At 47.1% G+C, this 22282-nt stretch overlaps 1 protein-coding gene across 3 annotated transcripts in view; it reads left to right on the top strand.

Moving 5' to 3' along the window:
* Positions 1–22282, top strand: part of FER1L6 (fer-1 like family member 6) — a 126025-nt gene that overhangs the window by 83460 nt on the left and 20283 nt on the right. For all 3 annotated transcript variants that reach the window (XM_070392045.1, XM_070392044.1, XM_070392046.1), the window contains 11 exons: positions 1343–1492; positions 7697–7807; positions 8057–8218; positions 9398–9578; positions 10536–10753; positions 12226–12348; positions 13603–13642; positions 15094–15209; positions 16452–16583; positions 17528–17653; positions 21835–21962. In XM_070392045.1, coding sequence (XP_070248146.1) covers positions 1343–1492; positions 7697–7807; positions 8057–8218; positions 9398–9578; positions 10536–10753; positions 12226–12348; positions 13603–13642; positions 15094–15209; positions 16452–16583; positions 17528–17653; positions 21835–21962 — 1487 coding nt within the window. The remainder of the gene's footprint in view (positions 1–1342; positions 1493–7696; positions 7808–8056; positions 8219–9397; positions 9579–10535; positions 10754–12225; positions 12349–13602; positions 13643–15093; positions 15210–16451; positions 16584–17527; positions 17654–21834; positions 21963–22282) is intronic.

Here is a 22282-nt window from a genome sequence, read left to right as displayed (position 1 = left end):
TTCCGCTGCCACCCACCCCTGATTCCCTGTCTCAGCCGGGGCCCGGGGGCCCCAGCGCGATTGGGAGAGGAGGCTACAGTCGCTGGGGCCAGGCTCAGAAAAACGGATGCCAAAGCCACTCAGTTCCCTGCCTCCTCCTTCCCTCACCACCGTGGGGGGCCCCCAGGGGAAGGAAGAGGAAGGGGGCGAGATAAACCATTGTGTCGAGGGCTGACTTTCAATAGATCACAGTGAGGGAGCTGCTCTGCTACGTAGGAAACCCTGACCCAGAAGCAGGTCTCTACGAATGGTTTAGCCAATGGGGGCCGCTGGCTGTGGGGAGGGGCCGCGGGAGGTTGGTGGTGGGAGCACACTGACCACCAGGGGGCAGCTCCTGCGTTGAGTGTCTTCCCCCTGCTGGTCAGTGCACATCATAGCGACTGGCCGACCAGTGGTTCCAGTTGACCAGTTGTGAGGGTCGCTTAGGCTTTTATATATATAGACACGTTAACACCCTCTTTTACTACCAAGAAAAATAGGATAGAACTGCTCTGTTACTTAAGCATATTGACCTTTATCATTATCATCATCATCATCATCATCTTACCATGAGTTGAGCACTCATTGTATACCAGTCACTGTGCAAAGCACATACATCGTTATATCAACCTTCATGGCCTTATTAACAGATAGTAGTTTGAACTACATTTTAGGCATAAGGCTAAAAAAAGGTTGAGTGAAATGGCCCAAGGCCATAGGATTGCCAGACTCCAAAGCTCACATTCCTGACCACAATAGTTTCCTGCCCTGGAGAGCTTGTGGAATGTTTGGTGCCACCTTATTTCTCCTTTTCCCCTCCAAGTCTACCCTAGGTGATTATTTTATTTTTTAAAATATATATTTTTTATTTCAGAAAAGAAGGGAGAGGGAGAGAGATAGAAACATCACTGATGAGAGAGAACCACTGATTGGCTGCCTTCTGCACACCCTCTTTTGGGGATTGAGCCTGCAACCCTGGGCATGCACCCTGACTGGGAGTTGAACTGTGACCTCCTGGTTCATAGTCAAAGCTCAACCACTGAGCCACACCGGCTGGGCTCCCCAGATGATTATTTTAACTTTATTCCACTGAGCTCTCTATGCTGAGGACCCCTAAGATAGTCTTGGGCCAGGGAATCCTTAAGGTGAACCTCTTAGAGTTTTCCCTGGGAGCCCAATCCTTGGAAAGGTGTATGAGGGCAGTAGCAAGAGGGAGATACTGAGGCTGATGGTTTTGTGAAGATTATTTACAAAATTGTGCTGATGCAGGTCAGGACCAGGTAGGTGGCAATCAGGGCCAAAAGGCATTTCTTTTCTGCCTTAGGGAAAGCCGGAATATTTGGGAGCCACGGTGGCTGCTCCTGTTGTGAAGCTGGCTGACCAGGACTATGAGGCGCCCCGGCTGTGCTATCACCCCATCTTCTGTGGGAACCTCTCTGGAGGGGACCTCCTTGCCGTGTTCGAGCTGTTACAGGTCAGTGAGGTGGAGGTGACACCCGCACCGGTCATCGTCTATCTGGTCCATCTGGCCAGGGAAGCGGCCTCCCTGGACGGGCACTTCCTTGAAACAGTGTCTGGTCCCCCCCTGCTGTCCTGGGTCTGGAGGGGTCTCCTTCTGGGGATGTTGGAGGTGCCACCTAAGAACGCAGGCTATTCCCAGCGCCCCTGTGCTAGAAGGTAGCATCCCAGGATGGACTGTTCTTATGGGTTTAGCCAGCGATGCTTGAACAGCCCTCTGTACAAGTCCTTGAGCAGCCTATGGACCATGAGAGGATGGCAAAGAGGAAGGGGGCAAACATTTGTGGGCTCACCATGTGCCCGGTTGTGCTTGCTGCCTCACATGCTTTCACCAGACCTCCCTCCATCCTGTTGAGATAGGTATTATGATTCCCGTTTCACAGGTAGCACACACATGGCAAATTATAATCTGTACACCTGAAAATTATATACTGTTATTAACCAATGTTATCCCAATACATTTATTTTTTTTAAATATACTTTTATTGATTTCAGAGAGGAAGGGAGAGGGAGAGAGAGACATAAATGATGAGAGAGAATCATTGATCAGCTGCCTCCTGCACAGCCCCTACTGGGGATCGAGCCCACAGCCTGGACATGTGCTCTGACTGGGAATTAAACCATGACTTCCTGGTTCATAGGTTGATGCTCACCCACTGAGCCACACCAGCAGGTAATTAAAAAAAAAAGAGGAAGCTGAAAAGCTGAGGCTCAAGGTTAATTGAATTCAGTCAACCACTCTTTTCATTACACGAAGCTTCCTGAAGTGCTCTGAGTGAGTCCCCTAGTCTGTGACTGAGGGGCTGGACCTACTGACCCCTTCCGGTCCTCCGAGGGCTCCATTCCACGTCCGCCTCTCCCCCTCCCTCACTCCTCCACGCTGAGCATAGAGGTGAGACCCTGCTGCCTGCTGACAGCCCAGTTAATAGAGGAAGCCCTGTCAGAGGCGAGCAGCCTAAGAGATACAATTCATTAGGGTTCCATTAGGACTTCTCATTTGATTACTTGTTCAGAAAGTAATTGGATCATCAGCGCAGCTGTCTGCATGTGCATCTCGTGCATGCTGAGAGACGGGAGCGGGCAATGCCTTCATCTGTCTCCCACTGCTCTCAGTTTTCATCTGCGATGGTTTATTCAGTCTCTCCATCTCCTTTTCTGAAACTCTCCCCCTCAGATTATATCCCTTGTGGGGATTGGAAATGCCCATTACCATGGAGAGTACTCTGAGAAGATCTAGGATTTTCCAAAGGTTTTTGACTATAAAACTTTTTTCTTTTTCTTTTCTTTTCTTTTCTTTTTTTTTGCATAATAACTCTTTATAGTTGTTCACGAAAAAAAATAATCTGGCCCGTAGGAAATTATAGGTTGGCATTTAAATTCTCCCCAGATTTGGCTTCAGGCTGTTTTTCAGCCTCACATCTCATATTACTCTACACCAGGGGTCCTCAAACTTTTTAAACAGGGGGCCAGTTCACTGTCCCTCAGACCGTTGGAGGGCCGGACTATAGTTTAAAAAAAAAAACTATGAACAAATTCCTATGCACACTGCACATATCTTATTTTGAAGTAAAAAAACAAAACGGGAACAAATATGATATTTGTATTTGCATGTGGCCCGCGGGCCGTAGTTTGAGGACCTGTGCTCTACACACACTATGGCCTCTTTATGCCAGGCGACTCCAAGTCATGCGGTTTCCCCATTCGGAAATGTCTCCCCACTCTGCCCACCCCAACCTCCACACTCCACCTACCTATTTAGGGAAAAGGTCATCATTAAATTCAGAGCCAGAGAGGCCTCCTCCGGGAAGCTTTCCCCACCCCCGCCCCAGTCAAGTTAAGTGCTTTCTTCCACCCTACAGCGCACTGCCTCTTTCCTGTTTGATTCGGGCTATGGGAAGGCCATTGCTTTACATGCATGACCCTGAGAGGGGTGGCTCCCTGACTTTTGCACCCGGTCCCATCCCAGACCTGCAGGGGGACCTCCTTTAATGTCCTGATATTTTGTCTGTATTGGGATGTTACAACGATCTGGCTTTTGGGCCAGCTTATCCTGCCCACCCCTGATTCTTAGCATTTTGCCTTCATAACAGTTCTTTATCTTTCCCTGGCCCTGTGCACTGACATACAACACACCATGTACTTTTATAAGCCAGCAGCTGCCCCATTTCACTGTGAAAGCATTTCCGCTTAGCTGGGAGCAAAGCCATTTAATCTCCACCACGCAGTGAGCTTCACAGCCTGTGTGAACACTAAGGGCATCTTTCAAGCACTCGTGTAACAAAGCTTCGCCAGGCCGACATTTCAGCAGCCCCGGGATGAGCAAACAGACTTGTGGAGCTTTGTAAAATCCACCCAGGGCACCGTCCTCTGCCCCATCCCAGCTGTTCTGTGCCTTTTCCTCTGGAGCTCGAGGGACAGTGAGCTTTCTCAGTGAGGTGGTGTTTTGCAGGCAAATCGCTCACCTCTTCACCGCCAGGCAGCACGGGCCATGCAGCCTCATTACTTCCCAGCTCCCCTATTTGGTCTGACTCATTCTGCACCTTCATTGTCTTGAGTCTGTTTGGCATTTGTGGTGTCTGCTGTCTGCTTTTTTCTGAGCTTCTTATAATTGAATTGACCACATCTGCCCTTGCCAACTAGAATACGTCTGTGAAAAGAAAGGCTGATATATTTGTGCTCTGCAGGTTGTGGTGAGCAATTAGGCTTTGTCGGGCATATGGAGTTAGCGTGTCAGGCAGCCAATAAACATTTATCAAGAGCCCACTGGATGTGGAAAGCCAATTGTGGGACTGGCAGAATGAAATGAAGTAAACAAACACCTCCTCTGGGCCAAACACCCCTCCCCCCGCCCCAGGAGAACCTCCTTCCCCAAAACAATGCTTCATAGAACATCTGACTTCCAAGGCACTCAAAGATCATCTGGCCCGACATCGGAGGCCCAGAGAGGGAAAGAGACTCATGCAGGGTCACACAGCAGAACCTGGTGTCCAGGCTCAGTCATGAATTTCTTTACTAAGCTTCTAGAGCAGGGGTCCTCAAACTACGGCCCGCGGGCCACATGCAAATACAAATATTGTATTTGTTCCCGTTTTGTTTTTTTACTTCAAAATAAGATATGTGCAGTGTGCATAGGAATTTGTTCATAGTTTTTTTTAAACTATAGTCCGGCCCTCCAACGGTCTGAGGGACAGTGAACTGGCCCCGTTTAAAAAGTTTGAGGACCCCTGTTCTAGAGAGAACACGCTACGTTCCAAGGACTGAAGGGTAGGAGAACAGCCCCAGTGGCTGGGATCAAATCAGGGACAGCTTCTTGAAGGATACACGTGTTGAGCCAGGTCTTGAAGGCAGTGCGCAGTGGCCTGCACAAGGGAGGAAACCCTTTCTAAGTCCTTTGTGTGAGATTTTAATAAAGCATGATTGTCCTCCTGCAGTTTTGTTAACTCCAAATGCACAGGAAATAACATCTTTTCATCCTTGCAGGCCTGCCTCCAAAAGACTTTATTTTCTGTTTCACTGATTGGGCGTGGATTCTATTTGACTAACCAGGAATCTCTCCTAGCAGTGCAACATGAGGGATAGTTAAGTCTCAAAGGGTCAGCTTCTATCCGAGCCCCTTCCCCAGTCCACTGCTGGAGTTCCGACGTTGTTTTATCAGGTCGAGAGGAGCTAGCTACTTTTCTTCCTCCACCTCCCATCTTACAGCGAGCTCATTAACCTATTAACTTTGTGGCACATCGTTAAGTGCTCACTAAATGAGGGTCACCCTTGCGAATGAATGCACTTGGCAGTTAATAAATAAGTGTGGTAAAACGAATCATCTCGGTTGCATGTCAAGCTGGAAACATTAAGCAATTACATGATTTGGCTGGTGGTGATAACAGGTGAATAAGGGAAAAAATAAAAGGAAGCAACTCAGATTCATCAGTGAGCCACGTGTATCTCACTGGGTGAGACAGCCCCAGAAATAGCCTCTCTTTCCCTCGTTCTCCATTTTCCATCAATGACCGAGTCCAGCTACACATAAAACATGCATGCCCCTCCTCACCATCCCCACTGACACGTCCAGGTCCCAGCATTCATCATCTCCTGCCTAGATTGTTATCCAGCCTGTCTGTAAGGGAAGTAGGGGGAGGAATTAAGGGATTTTAATGATGAGAATGTCTTTCTACTGAAATGAGACCTGTCTGCCTATGCATACCTTCTATTCATGGGCCATTTTTTTATTTTTCTATTTACAGTCGATATACACTATTATATTAGTTCCAGGCATACAGCATAGTGATTAGACATTTATATAACTTACGATGTGATCACCCTAATAAGTCTAGTACCAAACTGAACCTATGCATGGTTATTACAGTGTTACTGACTATATCCCCTAGGCCAGGGGTGGGCAAACTTTTTGACTCAAGGGCCACAATGGGTTCTTAAACTGGACCGGAGGGCCGGAACAAAAGCATGGATGGAGTGTTTGTGTGAACTAATATAAATTCAAAGTAAACATCTACACTAATAAAAGAGAAAAATGGTAATTGGCATACGACCGCTACCCTTCCGATTGGCTAATCAGCGTATCCTTATGCAAATTAACTGTCAGCCAAGATGGCGGCCGGCAGCCAGGCAGCTGGAAGCGAACGTGAGGTTTGCTTGCTCCAGTGACTGCAGATTCCAACGTTCCCCGCCTGACTTGCCGGACTCTGAGCTGGCAGTTTGAAACATTCTAACAAATATAGCCGGCTGGGATCTCAGAGCTGAAGTTATACATTGTTTCGATTATAGAACGGCAAACAAACCAGCAGCGGAAGCCTCAGAGCTAGAGCCAGAGCTAAAGCTGGCCCAGAAGAAAAAAAAAAAAGAAAAAAAGGAGTGGTTGGGAGCTTCAGTCAAAACCCCTAGCCTGAAAGCAGTCCTCAGCCCCTCACCCAGACTGGCCAGGCACCCCAGTGGGGACCCCCACCCTGATCCAGGACACCCTTCAGGGCAAACCAGCCAGCCCCCCAGGCCTCTATCCTATATAGTAAAAGGGTAATATGCCTCCCAGCACGGGGATCAGCGGAGCCACGAGGCCTCCTGGCACCAGATCAGCATGACAGGGGGCAGCGCCCAAACCCCCTGATCGCCCTGCGGCTCTGTGTGTGACAGGGTGTGGCGTCCCAACCCCCTGATCGGCCCTGCTCTGTGTGTGACAGGGGGTGGTGCCCCAACCCCCCCCCCCCACGGGCCCTGCTCTGTGTGTGACGGGGTAGAGCCATAACCTCCCCATCGGCCCTGCCCTGAGTGTGACAGTGGGGGCGCCCCAACCCCCTGATTGGCCCTGCTCTGTGGGTGACAGGGGGCGGTGCCCTAACTCCCCTATCGGCCCTACTCTGTGCGTGACAGGGGGGAGCTCCCCAACCCCCTGATGGGCCCTGCTCTGTGCATCACAGGGGGTGGCGCCGCAACCTCCCCATTGAACCTGCCTTGAGTGTGACAGGGGGCGGTGCCCCAACCCCCCAATCAGCCCTACCCTGAGCGTGACTGAGGGTGGCATCGCAACCTCCCAATCTGCCCTGCTCTGTGCATGACAGGGGGCGGAACCCCAACTCCCTAATCAGCCCTGCTCTGAGCCCGACCAGGGGCTGCACCTAGGGATTGGGCCTGCCCTCTGCCACCCAGGAGCAGGCCTAAGCCAGCAGGTCGTTATCTCCCGAGGGGTCCCAGACTGCGAGAGGGCACAGGCCGGGCTGAGGGACCCTCTCTTCCCCCCCGAGTGCACAAATTTTTGTGCACCGGGCCTCTAGTCATTACATAAAAGGGTACGGTCTTTTTTTTTTATTAGTTTTATTCATTTCAAACGGGCCGGATCTGGCCCGCGGGCCGTAGTTTGCCCACGGCTGCCCTATGCTGTACTTTACATCCCTGTGACTGTTTTTATAACTGCCACTTTGTACTTCTTAAATCCTTCAGAGAAAGACAAGCACCATATGATTTCAGTTATAAGTGGAATCTAGAAAATAAAATGAAAGAACAAACAAAACAGAAACAGACTCATAGACACAGAGAACAACTTGACAGTTGCCAGATGGGAGGAGGGTTGGGGGCTGGGTGAAAAACCGCTGTCTTACGGATGAGGTCCTTGCCTGTCCTTGACCTCCTAACCGGGACTTGTTCTTTGTGGTAGGTCCCTTCATCCGGGCTACAGGGGCTCCCTCCCATTGACCCACCAGATGTCACCCAGATCTACCCGGTTCCTGCCAGCATTCGGCCAGTGCTGAGTAAATACCGAGTGGAGGTAGGCACAGGGAAGGACTGATCAACTCTTTGGGACTAAAGGGCAGTGGTGCGTTGCAATACAGTAGTGCTTTGCATGAGGGGAATTGTGGGGTGGGAAGGAGACGGATGTAGTGGATCAGATGGGCCCTCGAGTTGCTGCTCAGTCCTTTCCTGGGAGAACATACTGTAGTTCCCAGGCAGCCTGTGGACCTCCTTGCCGGCTCCTCCCTGGGCCTTGGAGTGACAGCTCTGCTGGTCCTCTCCTCAGGTTCTCTTCTGGGGAGTCCGAGAGATGAAGAAGGTGCAGCTGCTCTCGGTGGATCGTCCTCAGGTGCTCATCGAGTGCGGGGGACGAGGAGTCAAGTCCTGCGTGATCCAGAGCTACAAGAACAACCCGAACTTCAGCATCCAGGCGGATGCTTTCGAAGTGGTGCGTGCACCTGGTTCCCCACCTGCTCCTGCCCTTCATTCTCACAGGTTGATTGCCGTGGGAAGATGTTTTGGAGTTTGGGCTGCACCCCCGCACAAAAAACAACATCTCCCCACGGCAATCAACCTGGAAGAACAGTCTAACTTAGTGAAAAGCCAGAAGTTCAGAATGAGCTAAAATAGACTTTTGTTGTTGTTTGGTTTGGTTTGGAAAGGCTCCAGGTTAGATCATACAGTCGATCAAATCAGGTTAACAGTGGTCCCCGAAGTGCTGCCCCCACCCTCTTCATCAACTTCAGCATCAGCATCACCTGGGCCTTTCAGAGACACGAATGCTCAGGCCCAACCCCACACCTACGGAATCAGAAACTGTTGGGGGCTGGGGCCCAGACAGTTCTGGCTTAACAAACCCTTTGATACATATTAAAGTTTGAGAACCACTGGCTGAGAACCTACCCTCACAAAACTCATTTTAATAGTTAGATTTTTAAAAATTATTTATGCATAAAAGGGCCATAGTTTACAAGTTCACTTAAGCTTTATCTACAGTGACATTTTTTTAGCATCTGTCCTTTTGTTTCAGTATTTCAACATACATTTTTGTGCTCTGATTTGGAGCTAATTGTGAAGAGTTTGCTTTGTCCAGCCCAGTCAATGCCAATGGACACATATGCTACATCAGCAAAGATTAGAATGAAAGCGTGTGCACCCGTGTGCAAACATTTCACACTGAGCTTTGTTGAGCTTTGGGGGAGGGGATGGAGGGGCCCCAGGGAAATGAGAGGGCCCCTCACGCGCAGCTCCATTTTGAATGGCTCCCTTTTGTATCTTGGGCCTGAGCAAACAGCTCTTTGAGATGAGAGCTCTGGTGAGTAATGACAAAATGAGACCATTGACAACTACTGCCATTGGAGGTGTGGGATTTTTGCGGTTTAAACCCTGGATGAACTGTTGGTGTTGCTCTTCCCATTGTGGGTCATTACTCCTTGGCTTGGGAAGGCACTGCTCCAGACTTCTGGCAAGCTGCAGGGGTGGCCGGGAAGAAGAGGATGACCAGGCAGGGACAGAGGGAGGAAGGGCGTCGGGCTTACTTTGGTCCTGCCCCCGACAGGTCAGCAGGGCGCCGGCAGCCAGGCTCAGCCCGGCAGTGTCCTGACCTCGCGCTGGCCTCTCCCCGCAGGAGCTGCCTGAGAATGAGCTGCTGCACCCGCCCCTGAGCATCTGCGTGGTGGACTGGAGGGCTTTCGGGAGGAGCACCCTGGTGGGCACCTACACCATCAACTGCTTGAAGCAGTTCTTGTGTAAATCCAGGGAGCCCCTCGCCCCCTCCTCACAGGTGGACGGAACCCAAGCTGGGCAAGGTAGGAAGCTCCCCTTGGTTCTGGGGCTGTGGACTGCTACAGGACCCGCACAAAGATGCCCCCCGCCCCCCCACGTCCCCTGGTCTCTGGATCTTTCTGAAGAATTTGCTCTTTAAGTGCCACCTCTGCTTTGTTAGTTGCCAGATTCTTGCTTTAAGAATGGCATCAGGGTCAGCTCCTCTGAGAAGCCTTCCTTAAATATTACTCAAGCTCCCGCCCGCCTCCACTCCCTGACAGTTTTCTCTTCTTGATGTTACTTTAATTTGGTCTGTTTCGGATCTCAGGTGCACAGAGTTGAATTAATTGTGCTTCTCAGTTCATGCTGTACAATTATCATCCATCTGTTCAAAGCTGCATATTATATCCACCGTCCCCCGTGCCTATTCCCATCCCCATTCCCCTTCCCCCCAACTCCCCACTGTAGGCCCCACACCACCAATTCTTGTAAAATGTAAATCCATGTAATTTACACTTATGAAATGGTGCCAGAACCTTCATTTGGTTTCCTACTCTTTTCACTCAAAGCTGTGTTTTAAGGTCTGTGCATACTGCTGTGTGTACATTAGCTTGTTACCACTGCCCACTGCATCTACCTCACTTTGCTTTTCCTTTTCCCTTATATTAGACTCCAGACTGCCTTCAGCTCCCCACTTCCACAAACAGTGCTGTGATAAATGACCTCTGTTCATTAAAATTACTCTGAGGATCAATAAGTGTGACCATTTATTGATTAGCTATTAGGCACCCAATGCCTTACATCCTGATCTCATTTATGACCCCAGTGACATGGGCATTTTCACTGTCATTTTGTCAAGAAGGAAACTGTTCAGAGATGGTAGGCACTTGCCATATTTGCATCCAGAGCTGCCTGGTGCCCAGTTTGGGTCCCTGAAATGACCTCCCTGTGCTATAGCCCAGGTTGCCCAACCTGATGTGCTTTCATTTTGCTTATTTCAGATTCACTAATAGCCACTGAGCCCTCTGGGTCCCTCAGCTCCTCCCAGGACCCCCCAACAGATCACATCTATGTGGACGTTGAGCCACCTCCCACAGTGGTACCTGACTCTGCCCAGGTTCAGCAGGCTAGTCAGGTTGACATCCCTGACTCATCCCCTATGCTGGCGGCTGAACACGCACCTGCAGCCCAAGAGCCACCACAGGATGGAAAAGCTAAGGTCAGAATCTAATCCCTCTTCGTATTTACAAGGCTCATTTGAGTTTGTATGGGAGGCTCTAGATATGAATCCTCCCACCTACTAGCTGTGTGACCAGGAGCAAGCAACTTCACGTTTCTGAGCATCAGTTTCCTCATCTGTAAAATGGGGATATTGATACCCACTTTGCATCACTGTTGTAGAATCAGACACGTCAACGTATATGAAACTAAAGTGCCAGTCAAACAGAACAGTAATATTTAATTGAACAGAAACTTTTGTCAATTTATTTGCTTGGAAAGACAATGGTTTCACATCTAGGACTAATCCCCAGATATTTAGAACCTACTTTGTACAAGGGCATGTGAAACAAAAAGATGTGTCTTCTGGACTCTGGAGAGAAGTGAGACTTCTCGTCCCCAGTTAGCTAAGATTCTGGAAGGGGAGATGGACACATATACAAAGAACCGTAAGCCAAGGATGTGATTTATCTTTCTGTGCCATAAACTTAAGTATAATATCCTGGGCATCAGTTGACTTGAAGGAGACAGTTTAAGAAAGTCCTAAGAGATTGCTTGCCCAGCAAATGGTAAAGGCTGAAATAGAAAGCAGAGTCACATAGATTAGTGGATGTTTGCTCAGGCTGTTCCCGTCTCATCCAGGCTCAGCGTGACCCTCTGACACCTCAAGGGGTCCTCTTCCTCCCACCAGCATGGCCCCTGCCACTTTAAGTTAGAAATCTCAGTGTAAGTGTTTGTTGTCACCATAAAACTGTGGGCCCCACTAGGTCAAAGGTAGTTTTTTAAACATCGCTGCATTCCCTGCATTTGATAGGGTGCCTGGGACAACATAGGTAGGGACTCAAGAGATGTCTGTGAATGGATATTGGGTACATGATGTGTTTGCAAAGATAGCCTCCTCCAGTGGGACAACTGTCTTCTCCAATAAATATGGCCTTGCTGCCAAACATGTATCACTACCTCTCCTACCCCATCACTTCTGTTGTAGGTGTCATTTATTTGTACCCATCCAAATCAGAAATGATGCCAAAGGAGAATTGTCTGTATTATGTCACTTAATCTTCACAACAGTGAAGTAGGCAGGTATTATTGTCACAAATTTAAATTAATTGCTTAATGACTTATAACCCAGGTCTGTCTGAAGCTAATGCCTATCCACATTGTATCATGAGTCAGTCTCCCCTCCTGAACTGTAAGCTTCCCAAAGGTGGGGATTGCGTCCAATTCCCCAAAGTCAAGCACAGTATCTCACATCTGTTCAATAAATGCTTGCCTGTTCCATAAATGAATGAATGAATGGATTATTAAACTTTCATTTATTGAAGTAGTACAGAGAGCTGCAACCACAAAACCTGCCCACACCTCCATCCGCCTCCCAGAGTGCATCTTTCTTTTCAGGAAACCAGTCAGCCACCAGCAGCTCCATGCGTTTCCATGGGGCCTAACTAACAACCCATCCTCATCGTTTGCCAGGATGCCAGGAAACCTTCCCGGAGGTCCACCAAAAGGAGGAAGAGGACCATAGCAGATGAGTCTGCTGAAAACGTCATTGACTGGTGGTCCAAATACTATGCCTCCGTGAAGAAAGCACAGAAGGTAGAGACTCCCCTGGCGGTGACAATCAAGGGACTCGATAGAAAAGTTGTCTCTCCCACCACCTTCCCAATTCCACATTGTCCCCTCTTTTAAATCCACTATAGGTAGGCCCTGCTCAGGCGTGATTCTGTGAATTGCGGAAAGGTTCAAAGCCTGGAATTGCTAACAGCCACCCTCTGGCTGGAGCTGACCCTAGGACACCAGCTCTGTTGTAAAATGCTGGCAGGATGTTCAGTCCAGCCTGGCATCCGGAGAATCTGTCCAGCAGTCAGACTCAGGGAGGTCCAGCGAGGAGAAATGGGGTCTCTGGACAGGTGGGCATCAGCGATGAGGGCTTCAGGTACACCTGGAGATCCCCAGCTCAAAGGGCTCCAGGTGTCCAGCAGGATTCTAAGTTCATGTGGGAAAGTATCAAAGTAAAGTCAGAGGTCTAGGCTTTAGCAAATGGGAATGATCAGTGTGTGGCCAGAGCAGGGCCTCGTGCACATGGAACATGAAAGGGATCGAGTTATAAAGCTGGAGAACCAGCGGGGAGTGGGTCTGGAGAATCAACCAAAGCTCAGTGGCGGAATTTGGTAAGACATCTCACCCCCAAGTAAGAAAGGAGGGGAAAATTAGTCAGGTATCACCATATGCAATTGAATAGACAGTCTTCTGATTCTTGAGTTCAGAAAGAGCGTAGTTTCTTCATCTAGGGCTACCCATGAAGGTTAATATGTAGTTAAATAAACAAACCAAGTGTTAGTCCCTGCCTCCAACCTCCCTCCTTTTGTTGCAATGGACACACCATTTCTGGTGAGTGCTCAGCCCTTTCCCCTTTCTCTGACACCCTGCCCAGTTCCTGGGACCAAACCAACAACATAACATGCCAGCAGGTAAACTCAGCGGCAGACTGGGGTGATCAGATGGAAGATGCTTCAGGGAGGTGGGAAAATAGTGAGGACAGGGACTGTTTTCCAGGGGCTGAGAGACGATTGCACATGGAGGACAAGGGAGTCTACCGCTTGGTGGCACTGTTCTAGGAAGTGTGGGCACCTTTTCTCTAGGGCAGGGCATCTCACTGCCCTTAGGTCTCAGGTCTTTACAGTGAGGCTTCACTTGGGAGTTAACTTTGGGACCATTTGCATACTCTTTTCAAATGGCATCTCTGGGAATGCAGAGGGCTGAGATAATTGAATTAGAACACTTAGCAAGTCAGGATTAATAAATGAGGCACGATAGTGTCAGTAATCTGGTCTCTGTCTTTTCTCAAAGGAAAAAGAGAGAAATCTCAAAGAGAAGAAAGACAAGACAGGTAAGTAGTTGTTCTGGGGAGCATTTAAACATAGAATAAGGCCATTTGGGAGAGAATTATTAAATGGAAGCAATGGGAGGTACGTTAGAGTTGTACACCCTAATTTCCCAGGTGAGGAAACATTCTCAGTCAGATGACAGTACTTTAAGAAGGTCATGTAGCTGATTTGAACTGGACCGGGACCAGCTCCCAGGGCTCCTAACTCTAGTTCAGTGCTGAAATCAACCCATTGGCTCATGTCCCTACATTGACAATCTGAATGTAGAAACAGCAGAGTAAAAATAGAAGTGAGCTGGGATGACAGGCCAAAACCAACATGATAAACTTTAATAGAGGTGACCTGGATTTAGCTTCCCAAACTCAGTTTACAAGGATTGGGTGGATGTGGTTTGGCAGAAATCAAATGAAAGAGGCCTGGGATTAGAAATGACCTCAAACTCGATTCAAGCCAACAGAAGGTCTTGGCCTACAAACAACCCGAACACCAAGTGGCCAGTGCTCAGTTTCAGGTGACACGTTGGAAGCAGGAGAATTAGAGTCAAGCTCCGTTCCTCAGACCACTGCTCATTAGCATGTGTCATTCTAAGACCATCTCATGACATAAGCAGTACTGGCTTCATTTTGCAGATGGTAAAACAGAGGTACAAAGAGGTGGTGTAACTTGCCCAAGTTCACACAGTCAGAATCTAGCAGAGCTAGAAGTCTGTCTCAGGCAGTTTATTTCTAGAGCCTGCTCCTAAAAAATTACTGAGTAATCTCTCTAACTACATTCGTGACTTTGTGCAAGACCCTTAACATAGTTGAGCCTCCGGTTATTAAACTAGATGAATCTCAAGTTCATAAACAGATCTGAGAGGGACTGTAACTCAGAGCTTTGGAGTCAGCCCATCCTGAGTCTGTTCTTTGTTAGTTGGATGACTGAGCAAATTATCTCTCCCCCTGCCCCCCTCCCTACTGTGCCTTGTTTGTTGTTTTTTTTTAAAAATATATTTTATTGATTTTTTTACAGAGAGAAAGGGAGAAGGACAGAGAGTTAGAAGCATTGATGAGAGAGAAACATCAATTCAGCTGCCTCCTGCACACTCCCTACTGGGGTTGTGCCCGCAACCAAGGTATATGCCCTTGACTGGAATTGAACCTGGGACTCTTGAGTCCGAAGACCGACACTCTATCCACTGAGCCAAACCGGTTAGGGCCCCCCACCCCCGTGCCTTGTTTAAGGAGTTCTTACATGTACCAGGACAGGCCCCAGGGGATCTGCTGACATTGCGTTACTATGTGAGTGGCATCTCCTCCAGTTCTGTAATGCACAGACTATAGCAGTCCTACAGAAAAATGTTACTCTTTCTTTTTGAAAAGAAGTGTCATGACACATGCCAGAATAAGGGACTTTGTTTCTTCTCATCTCTGCAGCCGTGAGAAGTCTAACAATTTCCACTAAATACCCACAGATGCAAAACCAGATGAGGTCGTGGTGAATATAGAAGATAGCCCGAAGAAGAAGAAAGATAAAATGCTCAAGAAGAAGCCCAAAGAAGATGAAATCCCCAACCTGGCTGTCTTGAAGGTGTGTGGACACAGCCATCGCCGCCATGGAAGGGGTGGGAAGCTCAGAAGGGGGTCCTGTTGGTGCTTCAGTCAATCCTAGTAATGTCTTTGTCTGAACTAATTTACTTTGTCTTCATTATAATCACTGATGCAGAGAAATAAGGTTTAACAAGCATGTAAGCCAAGACAATGGAGCTTGCTAGTTTTCTGTTTCCTACATCCTCATGTTAGAGAGGGACATAACTTACATTGGTTAGCCTGGATCCAGCAAGGTCACTGACAGTGCGTGTGTTCCCCTTGGCTCACCTCTTGGAGCTTGTCATCATCATGCAGATGTGTACATACTCAAATTAGCAGGAGTTTTAACTCGAGCTGAAGTCAGTTCCGTCAGACCAATTTTAACGTTAGCCAGAGGCTATTAGCTAGAGGCATATTGGTGGATATGAAAACTGGGAATGTGAAAATTATGTATCTCGATAACAAATTTAGATAAATAATTTTGATAGAAAATTTGAATAAGTGATTTAATTATATTACCAATCTTAAATTCAGTTTTGCATTTCTAAAGTGTATATACGTATAATTTCCCACTTGGAAAACTCATGTCTATATGCATTATAATAAAAACAAAACATTTCAGCTCTAGTTGGCTCAGTTGGCCTGCAAACTGAAGGGTCCCAGGTTCGATTCTGGTCAAGGGCACATGCCTGGGTTTCGGTCTTGATCCCCATTAGGGGGTGTGCAGGAGGCAGCCAATCAATAATTCTCTCTCATCATTGATGTTTCTATCTCTCTGTCCCTCTCCCTTTCTCTCTGAAATCAATAAAAATATTTTTTAAAATATATGTATTTCCTCACTTTATAAATGCTAAGAATTAGATGCTTAAGAAGCATATATTGACTGGAATGACCTCAAGATATGATAGTCTATATTGAAAAAGCCAAAGACATCAGTTAGCTATTAAAAAGTTTGTCATGTTTATAATTTTAAATTATATTTTAAAAATTTTGGTTTAGCTATACATTTCTTGGAACTTCAAAGTTTATCAAAAGGTTTTATAAATTTTGGAGGGGTCATTAGATCCAAGAATGCTGATTTTTGTCATATTCCTTATTTTGCTAAAGATAATTAACAGCAGCCTCTAGATTTTTCCAAGGGGTCCTATCAAGTCTGGCTTTGGAGAATATTGGCTTTTTTAATTAAATCAATCTTGGGCCTCTTTCCTTTGTCTGAGCACACTCTCTTCCCTTCTCCCTAAAGATATATGATGGCGACCTCGAGAGTGAGTTCAACAATTTTGAAGACTGGGTGAAAACCTTTGAGCTCTTCAGAGGCAAGTCTACGGAAGATGACCATGGCCTTGATGGAGACCGAGTCATAGGAAAGTTTAAGGCAAGTTCCAGAGTTAACTCTTTTATTTGGTTCTTCTGTTCATAAATGTCGGATATGACTCATTCTATTGATGGGATTGTGATATGGGATGTGTATAAGGAAATTTCTACATCTTATACAAGATCCTCTCTAGAGCCTCACAAGACCCAACCCCAGTCTTTTGAGACACTTGTTTCATGGGCAGTAAAGGGGGTGGGAAGTCATACTAGTGGAATTTAAGAGAGAGTTGTTACCCTAAAGAACCACTGAATTTTGCCTGGTCGGCATGGCTCAGTGGTGGAGCATCAGCCTATGAACCAGGAGGTCATGGTTTGATTCCCGGTCAGGACACATGCCCATGTTGCTGGCCCAGTATGGGGTGTGCAGGAGGCAGTCAATCAATGATTTTCTCTCATCATTGATGTTTCTATCTCTCTTTCCCTCTTCCTTCCTCTTTGAAATCAATAAAAATATATTTTAAAAAATAATCACTGTATTTAACTTTGTTCTTCCCACCCCTGACCTACCAAATGTGTAAGTTACATGAACCCACTAGTTGGATGATTAATCAAACAACACAAACCCTTTATCTGGCAGAGGTACGGTGTCAGCATCACAGAGTAGTAGTTCACACTAGGAACCTACCACATGCTGGGCCCTTTACATGCAGTGTCATGTATTGGAAAGAACATGGGTATTGCAGTCTGCCAATGTGGATTTTGATCCTGGTTATAATGCTAACAGCCCTGTGGGGAGGTATTCCTCTGCCAACACTGATTCACTGATGTGCCGTGAAGAAGCCCAGATTCAGGCAGGCTACGTGAACTTCTGGGGACACTCAGAGGGCAAGGGCAGTGCTCCTGTTTGACCCCAGCTGTGCTCACTTTCCCAGTGTTATGCCCTCTCTGGCTTTTGGTGGGACATATGACCATCTCGTTTCAATGGGTGGTGTTTTGTGTTTCCAGGGCTCTTTCTGCATTTACAAAAGCCCCGAGGATTCCAGCACTGAGGACAACGGGCAGCTGAGAATCCAGCAAGGGATTCCACCCAACCACCCCGTCAAAGTCATGATCCGGGTGTACATTGTGGCGGTGAGCATCCTGTTTACTCTGAGGGGCTCAGTCTGCTCGGGCTGCCATTCAAAGCACTACCGACTGGGTCACTTAAATAACAGGCATTTATTTTCTCACAGTTCTGGAGGCTGGGAGTCCATGGTCAAGGTGCCATCAGGATTGGTTTCTGGGGAAGCCTCTCTCCCTGGCTTGTAGATGGCCACCTTCTGGCTGTGCCCTCACATGGCCTTTCGCCTGTGTACACATCCAGAGGGAGAGAGAGAGAGAGAGAGAGAGAGAGAGAGATCTGGTGTCACTCCCTCTTCTTATAAGGCCATTAGTCTTGATGGATTAGGGCACCACCCTCAGGCTCCTTTAGCCTTAATTACCTCCCTAAAATTTAGGGCCTAAATGCTCCCTCTCCAAGTACATCACACTGGGGGTTAGGGCTTCCGCGTGTGAATTTTGAGAGGACACAGTTCTTCCACAACAGGGGTGTGAAGCTTGGTTGGTAACGTGGACATCTACCTGCTGGCTTTCCAGGCTTGGTGTGTGTAGCTGTATTTGCTCTCTGGGTTTGCTGCTAACTGGGAAGAAAATCAAACAGGCTGGAAACAGGAAGCTCCCAGGCAAGACTGTTAGAAAAACAAACAGGGCAGCTGCCGCTGTGAAGTTCTCCCGCACCCCTCCTACTAGGCCTCTGCACTGTGACGCTGAGAAATTCCATGTTGAATGTATTTCCCAGAAAAACATTCTCTGCCCTACTTTTTGAATATGCAAGCCCTACACTTTAATTGTGAAACGTTGGGGCCTGATTGCCAGGAAGCTCAGGGCCAAGTCTGATGCTCAATCCAAGCAGTTGTCTGCTGAACCTCTGTGGCTCATGTGTCTGTTTTCATCTCCTGAACTTGGAGTTGATTTCCATAATCTTATTTGATTGCGGTAGTCTTATTTTATATTAACTCTCTGCTGACATTGCCTGCATCCTTTTTAAAAACATAAAGGAAGCATAAAATAAAAATGAATTCTTCTTTGTGCTAAGGGAGAACTAAGTTTCCCCTTTCCATCGTGCCACTAACATGTTCATCGTCATCGCCACGACCACCACGTGCCAGGCGTGTTCTAACCACTAGGGATTTGGGGATGAGACGCACTTGTAAAGAATCACTGGCGATGCTGGGTAGTTTATTCTAAGCACCCACCCACAGGATAGTTTAGACCAGTGGTTCTCAACCGTGGCTGCACATTAGAATCACCTGGGAATTTTTTTAAATCCTGATTTCTGGGCCTCATCCTCCGGAAATTCTGTTTCTTTGTTATGGGGTGGGGCCACAACATTAGTAACAAAGAAATAGAATTTCCGGAGGATGAGGCCCAGAAATCAGAATTTTCAAAAGATTTCCGGGTGATTCTAATGTGCAGCCAAGGTTGAGAACCACTGGTTTAGACCAGTGGTTGGCAAACTCATTAGTCAAGAGAGCCAAATATCAACAGTACAACGATTGAAATTTCTTTTGAGAGCCAAATTTTTTAAACTTAAACTATATAGGTAGGTACATTGTTATTAACTTGATTAGGGTACTCCTAAGGCTTAGGAAGAGCCACACTCAAGGGGCCAAAGATCCGCATGTGGCTCGAGAGCCACAGTTTGCCGACCACTGGTTTAGATTAACCTTTTCTAAATCTTGTTCAGGAGGTCACTCATGTCTTGGGAGAGATAATTTCTTTGAAAATCACCCCACCTCTGCAATTCCACCCCCAGAAATAACTTACTTTAACCTGCAGATACAAATAAATCTAGATCTATTTCCACTCGTCTATAGCTCCTGTATGTACAAATAAATTTGAGAAGTGGTGCATATAATATTTTTTCCTTCACCAACCCCTGAGGTCCACAAGGCTCATTAGCGCAGTCAAGGCTCTGAGAATTCCAGAAGCAAAGAAATCTATTTAACTGTCGAGTCTTTAACAGCATCATCTAAACTTATTGCCCCACACTTTTTTTTCTCTCTACAGAAAACCCTGCAGAACTATGGTTCTCTGGGACAAATTTGGGGCAACCCAGAAATAGAGGGTTCGAGCAGTACAAGGAAGGAGAAAGATTTTGGACCACAGAGATGGGAGAAGGACCACTATGTATTGATTCATTAGCAAACATCTACAGCCTACTTCTATATGTCCAGTACCCTTTAGACTAAGGCCAGGAATGCATATCAGCTCCTGCTCAGGAAACAGTGGAGGAGGGAGGGCTTGGGCTGGAACTTGAGGACAAGCAGGACTTGGCCAAGTGAAGAGCAGGGGTGGTGGCCCTGGGTTGCAGGATGTAGGATAAATTCACTGTAATTATGGACAGCATATGCTTTTCATTGACATTTCTAGTAATAGTGATTGTGTGGTTTACTCTCTCACACTAAGATTTTACACATTAACTACATAAGTTAATTAGAAATTGTTTCATTTGCCCGACCAGCGTGGCTCAGTGGTTGACGTCGACCTGTGAGCCAGCAGGTCACAGTTCTATTTCTGATCAGGGCACATGCCCACAGGACCCCCAGTGGGGGGCGTGCAGGAGGCAGCCGATCAATGCTTCTCTCTCATCATTGATGTTTCTATCCCTCCCTTTTTCTCCCTCTCTGATGTCAATAAAAATATATTTTTAAAAAATATTTTCATTTAATAAAACACCAACAAAGTAAAAATAATACTACTTAAAAGTTGCATAAAGAAAGAAAGAAAAATCTCCCCCCCCCTCTGCAATTCCACCCCCAGAAATAACTTATTTTCACCTGCAGATACAAATAAATCTATATCTATTTCCACTTGTCTACAGCTCCTCCCTGGTAGTTATTTAACAGAATCCTGCTTGATACATTACATATTGATCTCCTATTTTCTTTTCTTAGCTAGTAATACAACTTGGACATTTTCCCAGATCAGTATATACAGGCCTTTCTCATTCTTCTTAGTAGCCACCTAGCATTTTTCTGAATTAATGTTAGCATCCATTTATTCATCCATGCAACAAATATTAAGAAGACCGTATTCGAGATCCTCGAAATAATATAATGAACAAGACAGCCAGTAGCCTTGCTCTCTTGGCGATTACGTACTAGCTGGAGATGGTGGGGCATTAAGAATGTATTAAATAGAAACAAAGGTCAGGTAAATAAAATGAAAGTCAGAGATAACTGCGACGTGGATGATTAAAATTGGGCGATGTGAGGAAGGGACCATTTTGGATTAAGTTTCCCCTTAAGTAATTGACATGTAGATTGTCTACGAATGTGGCTATTAAGCATTCTCTCATGAACTCCTTGAAAATATAGCTTGTGTGCTCATGCCATCCCATCTGTAGGATAGAGTCCTGACTACGGATTGTTTCTCACTCAGCTCTCATCTCTACAGAGTTTCTCCCTCTTTTCAGCATCATTCCTCACTGACCCCCTACCCCCACTTTCTCTTAGAAAATGTTTGCTGCCCTAGCTGGGTGGCTTAGTTGGTTGGAGCGTCATCCTGTATACCAAAAGGTTTTGGGTTCGATTCCTAGTCAGGGCACATACCTAGATTACTGGTTCGATCTCTAGCCAGGGCACATATGGGAGGCAACCGATTGATTGATGTTTCTTTTCTCACATCGATGTGTGTTTTCTTTCTCTCTCTCTCTGAAAACCAATAAAAACATATCCTTAGGTGAGGATTTTTTAAAAAAAGTGTTGCTTGTGATGGTTTATTGCCCAGCTTCTCTGGAGCCAGACTCACTCTGAGAAACAGATCATTAATCAGCCAGTGCTAAATGCAAGACTGATGGGGTCATGGACTCAGAGCCCAATCCTTCTGGGCTCTGATTTGACAGATCTCAGACTGCCCAACCAGAACCAGAACTCAAATGCATGCCTCTGCCTCCTGGCCCAGCAAATTCCTCATGCCTCTGTGCCAAGCGCTGCTTTCCCCGGGCAGACAACTCCAGAGAATGCTGAGCTTCGGCAAAGCTGATAGCTCTTAACAGCACCTTGGGGAGGCTAATGCAGTGGTTCTTAGCCTTGGCGGCACACTAGAGTCCTCTGGGGAGCTTCTAAAAAGCCTGAAGCCCAAGGCCAAGTAAATCAGAACACCTGGGGATGGGAGTGGGGTGTCTGTGTATTTTAAACTGCCCGGGGATCCCAGTGAGCAGCCAGTGGTGGGAACCACTGGACCAAGGGGATGTCCTTTCTCGCCCCCAGGCATTTAATCTTAGCCCAGCCGATCCAGACGGCAAATCGGATCCCTACATTGTGGTCAAGCTTGGCAAAACGGAAATCAAGGACCGAGACAAATACATCCCCAAGCAGCTGAACCCAGTGTTTGGAAGGTCAGTGGCCATCTGGGTGGAGTCGCTGCTGCTGTGCGTCTGTGGGGGGGCTGCTGTGTACAGGGGTGTGTCTGAGTACGTGGTGGCAGGAGGTTAGATGTTAACTTCTGCTTTGTGGAGAAAGGCCAACTTCTTTGGTCCCTTCAGGTAGAAGGCGATACATGGTGATCCTCCCGCCGACGGTTCTCCAATAATGATTTTCCTAGATCTTCATCTCTCCTAGATTCAGCCTCCTGCTTTTGGACAGGGAGGTATCCTTTTTGCAAACATGGCAACCAAGGCCCAGAGAGGTTTAGAAACTCATTCAAGTTCACACAGCT

Source organism: Myotis yumanensis, unplaced genomic scaffold, assembly GCF_028538775.1.
Source record: "Myotis yumanensis isolate MYYU_CA2020_CCGP unplaced genomic scaffold, mMyoYum1.0.hap1 SCAF_15, whole genome shotgun sequence".
Lineage (NCBI taxonomy): Eukaryota > Metazoa > Chordata > Mammalia > Chiroptera > Vespertilionidae > Myotis > Myotis yumanensis.
The sequence above is the reverse complement of the archived record's forward strand: the minus strand, read 5'-3'. Positions and strand labels throughout refer to the sequence as shown.